Source organism: Dendroctonus ponderosae, unplaced genomic scaffold (assembly GCF_020466585.1).
Source record: "Dendroctonus ponderosae isolate FM_Combo_2020 unplaced genomic scaffold, Dpon_F_20191213v2 Dpon_F_20191213_1, whole genome shotgun sequence".
Classification (NCBI taxonomy): Eukaryota; Metazoa; Arthropoda; class Insecta; order Coleoptera; family Curculionidae; genus Dendroctonus; species Dendroctonus ponderosae.
The window spans coordinates 60,098,049-60,116,644 of NW_026017110.1; the positions used below are offsets into that span (position 1 = coordinate 60,098,049).

General features: G+C 35.5%; 1 protein-coding gene across 3 annotated transcripts in view; it reads right to left on the reverse strand.

The window, feature by feature from the left end:
* Positions 1–18,596, reverse strand: part of LOC109541153 (neurotrimin) — an 87,627-nt gene that overhangs the window by 15,689 nt on the left and 53,342 nt on the right. For 2 of the 3 annotated variants that reach the window (XM_019909921.2, XM_019909920.2), the window contains exons 5-7: positions 14,647–14,802; positions 7,405–7,533; positions 4,920–5,060 (exon numbers count right to left, since the gene is read on the reverse strand). In XM_019909921.2, the coding sequence (XP_019765480.1) occupies positions 4,920–5,060; positions 7,405–7,533; positions 14,647–14,802 (426 nt within the window). The remainder of the gene's footprint in view (positions 1–4,919; positions 5,061–7,404; positions 7,534–14,646; positions 14,803–18,596) is intronic. The other variant, XM_048670453.1, reaches the window with a different exon arrangement.

The window sequence follows — 18,596 nt, forward strand, 5'->3', positions numbered from 1 at the left end:
TTTGATAAATAATTCGTTCTTATTGCGAAATAGGAGCACTATTTATCAATCTGTAATAAAAGACGTGAGGAAATTCTGTCTTTTTTAAATACAAACATTTTTGAGGCGAAATACCCAAAAAAAAGTTTGTATAAAAAAAAATGAACCCGCCTCAACAAAATAGAACTTATCTAGAACTTATGTATTTAAAATGTTGCACTTCGATAACAAATCCTTTCACAAATATTCACGCCTTTTAGATGCTTGGTGCTCTATTTGCATACTACTAAAAGTTTTAATAAACGGGTTAGCTTAATATAGATTTAAAATGCTAAGGCATGCATGCTCAATCAGGCATGCAAATCTGGGATGGAGGATTAATAAAGCTGCAAAAAAGCATTTCGAAACAAAAAAGATCAAAGCAGCATTCGGTAGTAGACGAATTTAAAAGAGAGGTGAACGTAACTAGCTTTAGTTATTCAATTAGAGATTCTGCGTGCTTACTAAGTGATGCATATCCTTGGGCAGTAAGTGGGATAATAATTTAAATTGAGCTAAATTCAGAACCAGAGAATCGGAGCAAATGTCGCAGCTAGGGGCAGTCCTTTCTCTGGTTTTACTCTCAATTTAATTAAATTCTCATTTGTCATGCAACGCCTTGCATTTCGCCGCATATTTGCACTGACAGTGTCACCTAACTCGCTATTAAGTTCCCTGCGGCTTGTACAACTTCTAAATACTGGTTGCAAAATAAAATTAGCTCAGGAACTTAAATGGGATACATTCTTCTTCCAAAGGATCCTGGCTGATGGATTGACATCAAATGTTCGGTCGTGACTTGCGTTTACGTATCAACTTTGCTTTTATCTCTGAGCAATGTGTATCATTTGAACTCAGCGCTTGTGAATGATTAAAGTGTAGAAAGAAATTAATTAAGCTAAATGCAGCAAATCTGAAAGAGCGTTCGTGCAAAATTAGCTAGAGTAGCTCCGTTCTTTATTATTTGATGGTCATGGAAAGAAATGCATTCCATTATCTGAACAAAAATCTTGTACTCGCATTATGAAATGGAAATACGTTTAACGCATGACGTTAAAGGGTAGTTTTCCGTAGTCTACTTTGTATTTTCCTTAATGACCGACGAGTTTAATTGACTTTTAGCACGTTAGGGATGATTGAACGACGTCTTGGAAGTCCTAAGTACACGATTCCAATATACGGTGTCTATCATATTTCACATTAAACCCCCTTTCGACCTCTAACACGCATTTGTTCTTCTACAGCTTCTATTTTGTCGCTAATTAAAATTGCTGCAAAAGATCTGCAATAGTTAATAATTTGCATATTTCATGAAACAGCCAAATTGGTACCTTACTCGTTACTATAGACAAATTCCGACTTCCACCTCAACCTGAGGCACCCTAAACCTCACTGGCAGCTGCATGGAAAACATAATTTTATTAAAATTAAATTTATAGTTGGAATAAGCGTTGAGTGATGCAACGATGTCTCACCTTTTCTCCACTTTTGTTCAGAATTTAATTAAGCTTACATTTATCATGGCACCGTTCCCAGTTTGCTATATATACTTGCTAAGCTCGTCATATAACTTCTGGTTAAGCTGCCTAAAGCTTAGTAAACACAACTGATTTTACTAGAAGCCTTTTTGCCAAATAAATATTCGTTTGGCCTGTAAAATATGACTGTACTTTCGAAAAATATAGGCGAGAACTCAGGTTGAGGACCTATGAAATAGTCCTGAGGGCCAGAGAACCAAACAGTCTTTGAAAAAATTAATTAGCTTTTATTGATGGAAATAGAGAACTTGGGTATTCAAGGGCTCGTGCAGCGCTTCTCAAAAGTCAAGAGAGAGTCTCAAGCGTCAGAGAAAGTCTCAACAAAAAAGTCCTCAAAAAGACAGAAATGGGACGGAAGGGTGTAAGGTTGATTTTTTTCCAAAAATGGGAAGTTTCTCAACATTAACCGAGTTTCATCTGATTTTCATCTCGAAAAGCTAGGAATGAAACGAGCTCCTTGAGAAACACGCCAGTAGTTTTATATCTTAAATAATTTACATTTCGAGCCCATTTTTTGCCGCTTTTGAGCGGTCAGGATTTTGAGCCGATAAAATTTTTCTTATTATGGATGGATCCAAACACTTCATATTTCGACCATATGAATTTCTTAGGTCGAAAACATTTCATTGAGCTCAAAAAGCATGTATGTGAAATTCTGATTTTTAGCCGAAAATGTCATAAAGGTGTTTTTTCAAAAATGTCAGGTCTCTTAAACGTCGTCAACTTTCACAACATTTTCATCTGAAAAATGCGACTAATACAACAAGCTTGTTGAAAAATACTGTAGGCACTAGTTCGGAATTTACGTTCGAAATAATTAACATTTTTTGCCCAATTTATGCTATCTTTGAGCGGTAATGATGTTTAACAGACGATATTTTCCTTATTATATGTGTTCAAACGCCTTATAAGTGAATATTGGGGAAGTTCTTAGGACGGAAAAATCTCTTGAGTCCAAAAAAATACGCTTGTGAAATTTCCAATTTTACCCGAAATTTTCAAAAGGGGGTGGGTCGATTTTTCTCAAAAATGTCAAGTTTGTCAAAATTCATCAAGTTTCACATAATTTTCAACTGAAAGATGGGAGGAATGCAACGAAGCTCGTTGAAAACCACACTAGCAGTTTTCCGTTGGAAATAATTCACATTTTCAGCTCATTTTATGCCGTTTATGAGCGGTCATGGTTTTTAAGCGGCGATATTTTCCTTATGATGGGTTCAAACACTTTATGTGATCATACTGGGGAAGTTCTTAGGACGGAACGAATCCATTGAACTCAAAAAACACGCTTGTGAAATTTTGAATTTTAGCTGAAAATGTCATAAAGGGGTCGATTTTTCCAAAAACGTCGTTTGTTTAAATTCATCAAATTTCACCTAATTTTCAACTGAAATATGCGAGGAATGCAACGAGCTCGTTGCAAAACACTCTAATAGTTTTACGTTCGAAATAATTTGTTGGCCAATTAATGTCAGTTTTGAGCGGTCACGATTTTTAAGAGACGATACTTTCCTTATTGTGCTTTCAAACACTTTATATCTGCATTTTGGGGAAGTTCTTAGGTCGGAAGGAATCCATTGAGCTCAAAAATCACGCAAGTGAAAATGTTATTTATTGCCGAAAATGTCGGCAACATGTTGCTGTGAAAAGGTCGATTTTTCTTGAAAAAGTCAAATTTATTCCACACCAGTTGCATGTGAAAGAAACCAGGAATGCAACGAGCTCGTTGAAGAAACCTTGTTGCTCCCATAGAAAAATGCATCTGTTTGATCTGAGACTAGGAGAAACATTGGTGCGGAAACGAGCTAAGCGCCGAAGACACTTTTTGTCTATTGGAAACTTGTTCAAAATTTTTAAGCCAGGAATAATTAAGCAAAATTTAGCTTCGAATCCAAAAGTAGTTGTTCCAGACCAGCGAATAATCACGGCAAAGAATTTCAAAAGGTTGCTTCGCTTCTCTTGGAAGACTTCCGACTTTCCTCAATGGCGCTTCGCTTCGGTTCGCTCTAGTGCGCGTTGGCCTAAAGCTGCCTATTCCAGTAGCAGTTACATTGTAAAATCACGAATAGTTTCGGATTCATCACAATTTTTTTACCTTTTTTGGTTGGTGCTTTCCACGATATTATTGGGCCAACTGCATCAACAACTGCAATTTTAGACCTGTCTACACTATGATTTATAAACATGTAAATATTTTCCATGGTCAAGCAATTACCATAGAAATGCTATTGGTTATTGACGTAAATTCAATTTATAGCGATCCACTTTAAAATGAGAGTTTCTTTTATATTTATCAGCTCACTTCATCAGTGGCAATAAATATTAATACGAAATACGAAAGCCAGCAGTCGGATGTCTACAAAAAGCGATGAAATAATATCCGATCCGCTCGCTTTATTCGGCATTTTTACAGCTATATTTTCATACCATATTCGGTATGTATATTAAAGTTCCAAAAAGGTGACACCTTGTGCGAAATATTATAATGCAATTTTACTGTTGAGGGGTTTTTTTATTTGAAACGGTCGTGAAGAAGGGTAGAAATATGCGCAGCAAGCAGGCAAATAACATGTCCAAAGTGAACAATCTATGCGGGAAGTTTTTTCGTATTTAATTAATTAACTACAGCATAATACACTCTCCAGTGGCATGATTAATGGCATTGCTGATTTATGTATTTCACACGTTGATTAATAGCTTTTGGGTATATCGCTAGAACGTGTTCAGTGGCTCTGTCGAAAATACTTAAGTTTCCTTGTTATTTTTGTAAGCGCTGAGGTACTCTTTTTAATTAAACTTTTATAACTAACCCAACATGATTCATTGTACACATGTACTAACCTCAGGCTTGCTTAAAATCTATTGTCCCTGTCCGTCGGAAACCAGCTTCGTAAAACTGACCAAAATTAATGCGAGAACGACCTCTTTGGACGCATAATAAATGCTCCAAGTTGGATCAGTTCATTTTCCGTACAGAATTAGAGGACGTCGCTGAGACATCTTCCTTTCAGCTTTGAATATTTTTTCTGGCCTCTCAATTGGTGGCCACGTATTTAACTCTATTTATATTTAACTGACAGAATACTGAGAAGAAATTTTGTGCCGATTGAAAATAAAAACCCCAGAGAAACAGGGACTAATGGCAGGCCTTTCTGGCAGCGAAGGTCCGAAATGATCAAAAAGCCCCCAACTAAAACAGGTCACGCAAGGACAACCAAATTAGAGTGTCCTCCCTCTGACATGTCTAGACATCCAAAGGAAGCAAATATAAGTCGTAAATAGCTTAAGTATCGAGGACGTGCTCACATACTTGACCCGAGGATATTCTGATTTAACAAGCAACATCAGAGGCACAATACTTACTACCTGAGATAATCATGTCCCCTCGTTCAGTCGTCCAGTAATTGATCGAAGTTGGAAACGCTTCCGTGCGGCACTCCAAAGTGACGTCTTGGCCGATGTAAGCGCCCTCCAGTTGATTGGGGATGGACAGCATTGGAGGAACTGCAAAGAGACAAAAATATTAGCTTTGGAAAATATACAATGAGGAAAAGGTGATTCGGAAACCGAAGCGCCCGCCGTTAGAATTGCTTCGCAACGTATATATTTATTTGATCAGCTTCACGATTTACCACTCTTCTCTTCTCCCTTTTTTCTTAATTCGTTATTCCATTAGATTTTACCACCGTATTCTTATCTGGTTAGTGAGAGGACCACTAGCCAAGTCATGCTCCTTCGACTAGTAGTTCACTGTTTTTCAGAAAAAAGCCCCAACCGGTCAGTTTTCATTTGTACATGCATTTTTATACCAAATTTCTTTGGGTATACAGGGAGGTCCAAAAATGAGGTATGGTCGCCACTTTTTTCATTTAAAAAAGTAGTAGATATCTATCCACTGCACATGTTTTGCATGATTTTGTGAAACTAATTTTGCCTCTCGAGATCATCTTCCCATAACTCTTGCAATGGAATAACTTTGTGGGGAAGATATTTGTGCTTTCGAACTAGCCGGTGAACAACAGATTTCCGCAAGTGTAAATTGACGCCAATCGGCGAAAGAGTGGAAATGCAATTTCCTCCAGAGAAAGTAAATCGCCAGGTCGTTTTGATCGCAAGTAGACCGTCCAGATTCAGACCAATCTGTGCAAATTCTCTGAATTTAGCTTCTGTTTAATCCACCACCCTTTCACCTATGAGAGGGCGTTGAAGGTGATTTCATCAAATAATTGGGCTGCTGCTGTTTGGGTACGTGTTCGATCACCAAACCCAGCAACAGAGAATTTCGATTTTTTTCGTCCCGTTAACTTCGCTACAAGCGAATGTCTTTTTGTCTATTTTTAAGGCATCTTGTTATTTTGTTAAATAATTTTGTAACTAGTAAATTCCATGAGTTTAGGTACAGGAGGTGGCACCTGAACCATACTTCGACAAGGGATAATTGAAAATTGAAATAAAAAAATAGATGCATCCAACTGAAAAAACCTAGTGAAGGTGGTAATTGTTTTTGAATCAAATGTACCTTGACAAAAACCGATAAACATTTTGAAGTTCAATTTTTTCCCATGAAACATACAGCTGAGTGTTAAATGAATGTAGACATGACTTCTGAGACTCACTTTCTACTGATGAACTTCATAGCGTTTTCTTTAAATATTTAATTTTCCGAAACCTAATCGACAATTGAAAAAAGCTCTTTGTCATGATCGGATTTATTTTCACTACACCCTCATCACTTCCGGCATCGTGAGTCATCCCATTCATCTTCAGAACAACCATAAACCGCTTAATTGACCGTGCAATAAATCGGAAAATTGTTTGCACAACAAAAACGCAAACGTCGGGTATCTGAAAGTGAAAATCGCGAATGTAATTTTAGATAAAGCAAATCTAACCCCGAACATCCCTCACTACCGGGCTCTCTAATATTAAATTGGCTTTTACTGGGATCCCAAACAACTCATACATTTAACACGATGTATATCTGTCAAGATAGCTGGCTAAGATTTTCCACCCTTCGCTAGATTGATGGATTAGTTGAGGGTAGAAATGGGGACTTATTGAACATTCCCTATAGGAGCCAACATGGATGCGATTTTTATTGGCTAACGACAGTGATTGTTTCATGCCAGCGCTTAACTTCTCTACTAATGGAATGGAATAGAATTTTTGTGAATATTTGTAGGTCTCGCAGGAGTTAGACAATATTTACTCGCACACTATACTATGCCCTTATTAAAACACTATATCAGTTCAAAGGAGTTCGTTCTCTTCAATCTGCAGTACAAATTCTGGGTTTATAGCAACTGGTCGGCTTCTGGGTTCTGATGCAGCTGTAGATGGCTTGGACTGTATTTGCATAACGTTCGATTTATTTTTCAAAAGTCAAGCTTCCAACTTCTGTGAAGATTAACAATTCTGACGAGACATGGTGATTACGTGCTTTTTGTGCAACCCCAGAGCTGAATTCCATAGAGCCATGAATGTTTGATAATTGGTTTGTAGGTCAAAATTTTGTTGTACAGCTATATTGCAAAATTTTAATTTTAAATTCATTTACATTTTTTCTGACATGTTCCTTCCGGCCTAATTTAGCCTCTATAGACCAAAGTCAATTAATATTTTCAACTGGAAAACCTATCGTCTCTTAATGGCAACTTTTCAAGTCCCAAACGTTACAACGCCCATAAATTTGCTCACTGAGCAACATGAACATTGCTATTTGAATAAAATGCAGCGATCGTTAAACACGATTTCCGAATTGCTTAAGTAACATACAGAACCCTAATGGATTGATCAAGTTCCTGTATCAATTAAGGAAGCAGAAGATATTAAGTAAACATTAACTTACATTGTACTTTCAATTGGACCCTCTTGCTTATCGATGGGGGAACTCCGTTGGAGGCGATGCAGAGATATACCCCCATGTGCAAGCGGCTGACTTTCGTTATGAACAAAACTTCTCCATCAACGACGTTCACTGGAACAGAAATAAATAATGTCGTTATACTGATCCGTTTCAGAGGGTGTTGATTTATGGGGGATAGCGGTAATGGGCTGGGGAAAATTGATATTTCTGTTATGGCAGAAATCAACATTAACATCATTGCGGCAATTAAATGTAAAATATATGTGTACTTAATATTATTCGCTTAATTAAATTGTTTTTTTGATTTAACGCCATAGATCAGCGATGGCAGTTGTTGGCTCTGAGAGCTTTCCCATATGTTGCAGGGTCGCATACATTTATTATACACGTACGAAAGGAAAACTGAACTGGCCATATTTAATATTTAACAAGTTACAATTTTTTTCGTCTTATGGATACTCTCCAGCCCACACTCTAAACTTTTTCATCCACTTAAGGCTTAAATGACAGTTTGAAGAAAAGTTGCTATCGGTTTACCATACCTGAGCAATTTCCTTTAATGGACACCTCATTTGGGGATTTTTAACGTTGAATTTATTCAATTAGAAGTTAAATTCGTCGTTATCCTCAATACATTAATGTTCATACTTCACACACAGTCAATTACTCGTAAAACCAACAAAGAGGTTTTTACGTATTCATGTTTTTAGTTTCCTCGTGTAGATTATCATTAAACTCGACCTGCGAAACACTGGGTTGAGTTGTTGCCGCTCTCTGAGTTAATGAGTTTTAGCTCATCGATCAATGAGTTATAACTCATTTACCGATGACCGAGACTGGAATTTTAACATATAAAAAAGGTCATCGACATTTTTCATGAGGAACGTTTTGCCAGCAACGGAATTGCGCTACTGCGCCGGAGCGTTGGGTTGGAGCACCAATACGTTACTCCTAAAAATTCATTGAGTTGCTTTTTCTGGAGAAACGCCTGCTTGAAAATATTTGGTCCAAACGGGAAAAAACGGGAATTTTTAAAAGACTTAAACATTCTTCAGAGCGATCAGTGTGACGAGTGCGAAAGAAAAACCAAGATGGTTTTGTTTCGATTTTGTCCCAAATTCAAAGGTAAACTGGGTCTTTCAAAGAGAGGAGAAAGTCGACCAAACTATAGAGACGGCGAGATTTCTTGGCTGATCTCTTAATATTTTTGCATAAAACACTCTCAGTTTGCCAGTATTTTGCAGTAAAACGTTAGGAAAAAATGCGTTTTCTGGTGAGACCGAGATTTGTTTAGAAATATTGAGACACCGGAATTTAAAAGAAACCAAATTACTCACAGCGTCGAAGATGACGCTTTTTCCAAATAAGTGATATAAACTTTCGCTTGTTCTGTTCGGGGAAATATTTTTGGAAAAAAATCCAGCAAAAATTATTAGGGTTTCGTCTGAAATTCGAAGCTGCAAAAGGTTCTAGAAAAAAAAATTCAAAGCTGATATGGAAGCGAGTGTTCCAGTAAAATGTATTTCATAATTTTTCACAGTTTGTACATGAAAATTGTCAGTATTTTAAAGTGAAACTAGAAAATAATGCGTTTTTTGCGTAGAAAGAATTGTTTAAGCAAAATTTTGCTAAAACTGGAAGGACCTGAAATTTTAAAGAAGCTTTAAATATTTTCAGAGCGATAAGGGTGGCAACATTTCTAAACAATTTTTTGTAAACTTTTGCGATCTTTGTGTCTTCAAGATAATCTTAATTAATTTCCGTAAAAAACTGAACGAAATTATTTGGTTTTTGTTCCAAATTCGAACCGGAAAATGAGTTTTCTAAAATTCCCTGCAAAGCGATGAATAAAGCGAATTTGTAATTCAACATAAATTTTGTCATTTGTGGCTGAAAATACCCCATGATTGTCAGGAAATAAGAAAAGCATGAGTCAATAATTTATTTTGTGCTTTTGATTAAAAACTTTCGGATTCGTGATCGACTTTTTAGAAAATCTTAATACTTTTCGGGAAAAACGGGAGTAATTTATTTTCGTTTTTGTCCCGAATTCGATACTGAAAAAACATTTTGTAAAATTGCTGCAGAGCTATAAATTTGCCTTGTAGATTGTCAGTATTTTTAAATGAAACTTTTAACAAAATAGTTTTTGAGTGGAAAATAAAGCAAGAAAAAAGTCTAGTCAAAACTAAAAAACCACAGTTTTTTAACAAACTCTACAGTCTTCATAGGGATGGGGGTGACGATTTTTCTTACCTAGACGATACCTTAAGATTGTCAGTATTTTTAAGTGAAACTTTATAAAATTTAGATTTTAGAAGAAACTTTGCTAAAACTGAACAATTCTGATGTCTTGTAGAAACTTTAAAATATTATTGATAAATGACTTTTAACGAAAATCTAAAAACAACTTAAAGAAAAGGTCATCAAAGTTTTCCCAGCAACCGAGTTACTGCGCCGGTGCGTTGGGTTGGAGCGCCAAGCCACTTGCGCAGCACTGCGCCAACTCCTAAAAATTCTCTGAGTTACCCAGGCCCAACAGGTCAAACGGTTGCTAATATAAATTAGATTATTCCATTCAGCACTATTAAGACTGATGTTATCGTGTGAATTGAAACTGTTTCCGCGAAAGCTAATTTGTATGTGTTTATTTAACTTAACGACTTGCAAAGTTTCAAGCGTTATGTTGGTGGAAGTTGCAATTATTCGCCATTTTGAATGTAAAAACAAAGTCTCGACGGCGTTCTCATTCAGGGACCTGCATTATAACATGCACTTATGCGGACTCAAACAGGCATGATCTTGCTAAAATAAACAGTGCAATTGTTAATGCAAATTACGTATAGGAACTGACTCAAGCTTTCGGACTTTTATCAAAGTGACTTATTTAGTAGCACACAAGGAACATCAGAAGATTAATTAGCCAACAAAAAGGGCATAGAATATGCTGTAGGGAAATTGGAAAAAAACCCATCCTCCAGTGGAAAGTGAATAAGGAAGTGAATCGAAATATTATAGTGGAGATCACTTGATATCTCCAGGTATAATACCATATATACACGTGCCGATAGCTCTCACATTCCGTGAAGCGAGCAATTCCCATCAAATCCAAAGTAAAGTCCCTGTGACCAATTCACTCTGTCATTCTCAACGAGCTTGTAAAATATGCCATAACAATATCCAGAATAAAGTCCAGGAGATTTATTTCGTTTCCGTATTGCCGCTTTATCGCGCTATGAAACGATGGTGTTATGGTATTAAGTTTCCACTACAGTACAAAAAGTTTAAATGTAAAAGGACTGTAAGCGTATGTTTGAAAGCCTATTAAGCTAAATTAACTTTGAAAGCTAACTACTAACCAGTCCAACAACGGAGAATATATACATTTTGAAGTAATGTTTAGTCGAAAACACTACATCTCTTTGTTTGAAATAGTATTAAGACCATTATCAGGATATTATCTTAAACGTTCTGTGTTATTAAATCGAACATTTAGCGGGAGTTGTGGTTATTTCGATCCAATAGGGCAATGTTAAAACCGAAAAATATCTGAAATATACAGAAACAATGTTGAAGTTCTGCTTTGTGTTTCGTGGATACTTTGGAACATTAAGCAATAAAACAATAAAGAATAAAATCGATCTTAGCGCTGACTTCAGGCTTCTAAGTTTGCTTTTCACTCAATCACGAGCTGGCCGGAATTATAAAAGTTAAAAATGTGTATTCTGACGAATTTGAATTTCAAATTTAGCTTTAGCGAATTGAGTTAAAATTCAACTACGATAGTCAAACTTTTAATCCCTCAAATAGAATATTACTAAACATAAATTACAGCAAAGGTGCCAAAGACGTGGAGTGATAGGGACTCGAAGTTTTTGCAATATTTAAATTTAATTCGAAAATCCACCTCTGAGGTGGATTTTCGTGCAAGTGAATAATATCAGCCAGGTCTAGAAACTTGGAAATTTGCTAAGCCACGGTCTGTTAACAATGGCAACTCCATTTGCTAAATCCGAGAAAACTAAAAACTAGCAAAGTCAGTTTATGGAGTGTAGAGTGTGTTTAGTAAGTCCATTTTCTATGGGATTTATCGATTTTAACCTGGATTTTAACGACCGACACATTTTACATTGCGATATATAGAGGATTACTTTTCACCGTTAAACTCCTTTATTTCTTCATGGAATTTATTTGCTAAATTAGAAACTTCCCTAAACGTTAAATCAAGCGATAAGCACTAAAACTGATGCAAACCGGCAACAAAAATAATGCCTGGCTAGTTGGAAAATATCTGAGGGAATATAGAAAGAATGCATGAATAGATGCAAGAGCCGCCTATACAATACTAAAAGCGGATTGGTTTCGAGCGATTTTTTTATTTTTTGTTCTCTAATCTGTGTCGGATACCACTTAAGCTTTATTATGGAAAATGCAAAAATGGAAATGATAAGGCCAACAAGCAACGAAACATTCGGACTTACAAATGCACAACTCAGCGCTGTATCGCAAATGGAAAATTCGGCTAAAGAAAGCTTTGCCAAAGAATCAAATCAAAGCTCTTGCCTTAGTTCCTAGCTAGTTTAACATAAAATACTCGTTTAATACTTTTATCTAATTTTGTTTCCAAGCTGTTTCAACATCAGGCGAGAAACTAGGAAATGGGTTTGAGCATTTAGCGTGATATATCAAATCCGAAGCAAATGTATTAGAGTTTGTTCATTTAATAAATTGATCATCCAGTTGTTTAAACCTGTGGAAATGAACATTCCTTGAGTAGAACTTATAATAAACATACGGAATATTCGAAAACTTGCACAAATTAATCAATAACAACGCAGCAATTAAAGCAACTAAACTAGAGCAGAGAATGCAGATAAAAGACCACTTCGTTTGGTCATTGTTAAGATAATTGCTGAGCATTATTGAGCATCGAGTCCCGATTTAAATGTCAGGATGGTTGGCACTTTAGGCGTACAAGCAAAAAACATCCCCTCGGCTATAAAAGTGATTTTCAGCGCTTTTCCAGAGTTTAAACAACAGACATGTACAACGTAAAAAGCTTTAAAAAAACCTCGTAATAGTGTTACTAGGGCATTGTGACTGCACATTTATACACAATAATACCGGCAGAGAGATTTTTAAATGCCTTTGGTCTGGCACCCCGAACTGAGCAGTGTAATTGAATGGCGCCGCTTGTTTGTGACATTTAGCTCCATAAAATAAGAACGCAAAATAGGCATACAATGGACCCTAATTTTTGCTGGAACAGGTCACTATTCACAATTTAAAATGCCATTTGTACTCCATAAAGCTCCAGCTTTCTGTGCCAGTAGCCAGATAACCAACCGAGTTTTGCGCACTTAACTTTGAATGTTCATAGGCACATTCGAAATACCCATTAACCTATTGATAATTGGATATACCCAGATATTTTAGCATTTTAATAGGATATGACGTTTGTTTTTGTCGGATCAAAGAACACTAACAAGCCTTTGATATCCCATTTTTATTCGCGTTTCGTTTAGAACAGAATTTGTTGATAAAACAAGGCGTTTTATGAAACTGGACATTGTTTTAACCCCGTGTTTTACTACAAAAAAACAAAACGTTTCCTGGTGGAAACCAAAGATTACAAAAGAGTTGAAATTAAATTAAGTTTTTTCATTACGACACACGTGTATTTGACGTAGTTTTTATTTTCCACATGAATCATCAAGTGTTTTGCAATTTTGCTGATTAGCAAAAAATACTGGAATAAAACATCACCAATAAAACGAAAGAGAAAGCCGACGACTTACACTTGAAGTATCATAAAATATGTGATGAAATAAAAGCTATATTTATGTCGTTCTGCCGTGATCTCAAATAGTTAATGCAACATGCCTACAGTTAAAGTATTCAGATGATTTAACAGTCGGAGGGTGTAAAAGCAATTTTCATAGTAATTGAGAAAATGTTTCAATAAATAACAAATTAGCCGGTTTGTCGCGGCATTTAAAATTCATTTCGAAATCAAAACGTCCTTTTTACACGCGTTCTAGAGGGTAATAAAATTTCATAAATATTCAATTACCATTATCTCTACTGTGGCGAATGGCCCCGACATCTTTCACGTGACATAATGTCCTTTTTCATACATTAAGGGTGAAAACAAGGGTATAAATTTCCGCGCTCACTGTTGCTCTGGGAAGTTTAGCTGGACTATTTGAATTGAAGGTGAACATTCGTTTCATGTTTAATGACCCGTCGCTCACTACATCATGTTCTGCTAATTGCTCATTTCAATAAGAGGTCACGCTTACTATTTGCCCGCAGGCATTTGAAACAATGTACCAAACAAATAATCATTCACCTCCATTTTTCCTGTGTAAATCTGAACCTCCTACTAACCCAAAATTACCATTTATTGATTGCCGCAGTTGCTTCATTTTACTGCTGTTAACTTATCAACCGTTTCTTCGAAATAGGAAATGGCCCTTGGTTATTTAGCTGATTTTCAGGTATTTCATGCTGGTTGCTTTGCAAACTGGATATTTTTTATTGACCATATTCGACAGTTTAGAGTATTAACTTCTCCATTTAGGGAGCAAAGTGCCTTATCTGTCCAATAATCGCTGTAATTTTATTTCCACTATCGTTGACTATCTGGTGATTTAATGAAGAACTTCCGCTTGACTATTCGATGGTTACTCCAAAATAGCTAATCAAATTATTGCACCGTTTGACTGGCCATCACCCTGTCCTCAATCCTATTCCTTCAAACGCTTTCGCAATATTTCAATATAAATTACGATATTTTTGAAAATCCAATGAAATGTTATCATCGTCTTTGGCCTGACTAGAATACATTTAGGGATAAGTTTCACCAACCAAATTACAGATTAAATTTGTAATTATTTTTGAAATTTCTTACACATTTTCAATAAATGTGTGTTTTGATGACAAGTTTGAGCCTTCATCAATATAAAAGAAGACCTGCGGACATTCTGTCTATTTAAAACACAAAAATTTTGGGACTCATTATCAAAGAAAAAGACTTTGAAAATAGAATCAATTTGCTTTTTGTTATCGATTTAATTTGTTACGGCACATAATAAGCAGAGATAAATCTCTGACTTTATGGTACCCCCATATATTCAAAGAGATAAAATCTGTGGAGTTCCCGCAAAGGGGCAGATTTATTTTACTCCCGGCAATGAAATTTCCTAAATATTACGTCATTACCATTTTCTCCATTGTAGCGTATGATTTCGCCGTCTTCTCTTCTCCACATCACATACGGTTCAGGATATCCTGTAGCTTTGCAAGTCAGACTGACATTTGTCGACTCAAGGACCACCATGTCGGAACTGGTTTCCTGATCTATGATAGTTGGAGAAACTGAAACAAAAATTCATTTTATCGAATCGACTCTCCAGCGAAGTTCGAATGGAAAAAATAACGTTCAAAATTAATACGGAACAAAATTCGGAATCGTACAGTTTTGCGAAGCACCAGAAATAAATATCCAAAGCAAATATGTGGAATATACAAAGCAAAGCTTTTTTAATGCGTGCTGAAATTTACATCTCTATATTTGGTTCGGATTTGAAAAAAATTATTCGAGAGATAATTATGCGCGAATGTTCTGAAGATCCAGTACACAAAACCGGATTTCAATGTCTGAACTCATTGCCAAGATATGGGCTCCAGACGATTCCCAATGAAATCAGACCATGTCAATAGTTGGGGAATATTAATTCCATTAATTAGTTCCGGAGTATTAGTTGTATCTAATTATATTCAGAGACTAATTGACCCACCGGAAGCAACGCAATCCCTAATCAGAAACATACTTATTAATGTGAACATCTAAAGAGGACTAAACATAGAAGCGAACTGTTTAACATCGATGACATTCATAATCCGTTAATAAGATTATCAGACTTGTTTGTGCAATTGGCTATGGACGCATTTATTTAAGACTTAGATGCGTTGAGAAAAAATTGTTTACGAAAAATGTTCAAAACACAAGACCCTGAAGGCTTCAAGATCGAAAGGATATAGATTTTCGAACCATTTTAAGCAGTTTTTGAGCAATCGCAATTTTTAATCGACGGCATATTTCTTATTTTTATTATATTCTTATGATTGACCCAAATACTGTATATGTGCATATTGGGGCGCTGATTAGGTCGAAAGCAATCCATTGAGCTCAAAAAATACGCTTGTGAAATTTTGACTTTATTCCCAAAATTTCATAAAGGGTGGAGCTCGATTCTTTCGAAAAAAAAACAAATATCTCAAAATGCATGGAAAACTACATAATTTTGATCTTATAGAAGTGAAGATTACCACAACTTCAATGAAAAATACGCTATACGTTTGAAAACCGCAATAATGGAATTGTTGTCCAATGTTAAGCCTTTTTTGAGCGGTGACGACATTTAGCCGAGGATTTTTTTCTATTAAAAACCCAAATAATTTATATGTGCATATTGGGATGGTTCTTAGGTCGAAAGCATTACTTTGAGCTCAATAAACCCGCCTGTGATATTTTGACTTTTTTCCCAAAATTTCATAAAGGGTAGAGCTGGATTTTTTCGACAAAAATCAAATATATCAAAATGTCTGGAAAGTTACATAATTTTCATCTTATAGAAGTGAAGATTGCAACAAGTTCAATTAAAAACACGCGATACGTTTGAAATCCGAAATAATGAAATTGTTGTCCAATGTTAAGCCTTTTTTGAGCGGTGACGACATTTAGCCGAGGATATTTTTTCTATTGAAAACCCAAATACTTTATATGTGCATATTGGGATGCTTCTTAGGTCGAAAGCAATACATTGAGCTCAAAAAACACGCCTGTGATATTTTGACTTTTCCCAAAATTTCATAAGGGGAGAGCTCGATTTTTTCCAAAAAAATCAAATATCTTAAAATGCCTGGAAATCTACATAATTTTCATCTTATGGAAGTGAAGATTGCAACAAGTTCAATGAAAAACACGCTATACGTTTGAAATCCGAAATAATGAAATTGTTGTCCAATGTTAAGCCTTTTTTGAGCGGTGACGACATTTAGCCGAGGATATTTTTTCTACTGAAAACCCAAATACTTTATATGTGCATATTGGGATGCTTCTTAGGTCGAAAGCAATACAGTGAGCTCAAAAAACCCGCCTGTGATATTTTGACTTTTTTCCCAAAATTTCATAAGGGGGTAGAGCTCGATTTTTTCGAAAAAAATCAAATATATCAAAATGCCTGGAAAGTTACATAATTTTCATCTTATAGAAGTGAAGATTGCAACAAGTTCAATGAAAAACACGCGATACGTTTGAAATCCGAAATAATGAAATTTTTGTCTAATGTTAAGCCTTTTTTGAGCCGTCACGACCTTTAACCGAGGATATTTTTTCTATTAAAAACCCAAATACTTTATATGTGCATATTGGGGTGCTTATTAGGTCGAAAGCAATACATTGAGCTCAAAAAAGCAAGCTTACTGTTAAGCCTTTTTTGAGCGGTCACGACCTTTAACCGAGGGTATTTTTTCTATTAAAAACCCAAATACTTTATATGTGCATATTGGGGTGCTTCTTAGGTCGAAAGCAATACATTGAGCTCAAAAAACACTCATGTGAAATTTTGACTTTTTTCTTTTTAGCCCGATTTTTTCGAAAAAAATCATATATCTTTAAATGCCTGGAAATCTACATAATTTTCATCATCACAGAAGTGAGGGTTGCAACAAGTTCAATGAAAAACGCGCTATACATTTGAAATCCGAAATAATGGATTTTTTGTCCAATGTTAAACCTTTTTAAGACTTAGGTCGAAAGCAATACATTGAGCGCAAAAAACGCACATTTATAATTTTGATATTTTTTTTCAAAATTCTTCGAATCATACATCATTTTCATTCCAAGGAAGCAAATAATGCGACTACTTCATTGAAGAACACGTTAGTAGCTTTGGATTCCAAGCAATCGACATTTTCGTCCCATTTTAATCGCGTTTTACACCCTCCAGACGATATATACCTGACTGTACAACTAAAATAAAAACATTTTTGAGCGGCACTGTTCATTGAAGAATTCTAGAATTCGTTCCAGTTCTGTGATTGTTTGGTTCAATAAAAAATTAATTACATTTGAAAATGTGAGAAGGGAATTTATTCTTTATTTATTCAGTAGGCGTTTTGCTTTTCCAAACTGTCATATGATGCTATTTGAAAAACAATAAACTCAGTTTTACGATTGTCGTGAAACAAAGCCGTTCAAATTGATATTTTATTAGTACACTGGAAAGGATTGTGAGTCTGCCAGAAGAAGGAATTGTTCACACACGAAGGTTTCTTTCGCTGTGGTGTCGGGCACATGCAAGTACGATTTTATTGTTTAGATTTTTATTTTATTGCGACACTTAAAGAGCGATTTCTCCTTTTAAATGCATTAGTGAGCATTGAGCTGTAGTGGCGAAATCTGCACGCGATACCTGCTATTTAACTGCGCAACTTTACCATCATTTTAGTGTTAAGTGTTATTCAGGCCATTAATTCTAAAATATTATCTGCCTGGGTTTTATAAAGGAACATATCGCAGTGTTCTTTATTAAATTATTTTGCAAACTTCCTCGTTTGGTTTGGAATTACACCGGAACGATCGAAAGTAAAACACTGAGAAATACAACTTCGCTTCGTAGGCCACCCAACAAAACAAATTGAATTGTTTATTATAAAAGTTGTGCAACAAATATAATTGAATTAAATATGATTATAGTGATGCCGAATAATCCGCCTTTATCAATGTGTTTAATATTTATTATTCACGTGTAAAATGTGGCAAAAAGGTTAATTTTATAATTAAAAGCCAACAATATTTATTTGAGGAGAAAATGCGGTCATTTATTCCAGGCCGGGATCGGCCGGCTTGTGCAGCCTCTACATTTTTTAACTCAATTAATGGTTTAATGTGCGTTGCGAGAAATTTTCGAGGAATAAATTGTGTTTATTATAGATATTTTTAATTGTGATAAACTTCTCGTTGCTTTTGACAGCTAGTTTTATTGGTTGAAAATAACAAACAATTAAATTTTGAAGCTTGCCGAGTTGTTAATCCATCGCGACAGTAAATAAAAATGTCTGCTTTTAACAACTACTATTTTGTATGTAAATTATCGCAAACCGAA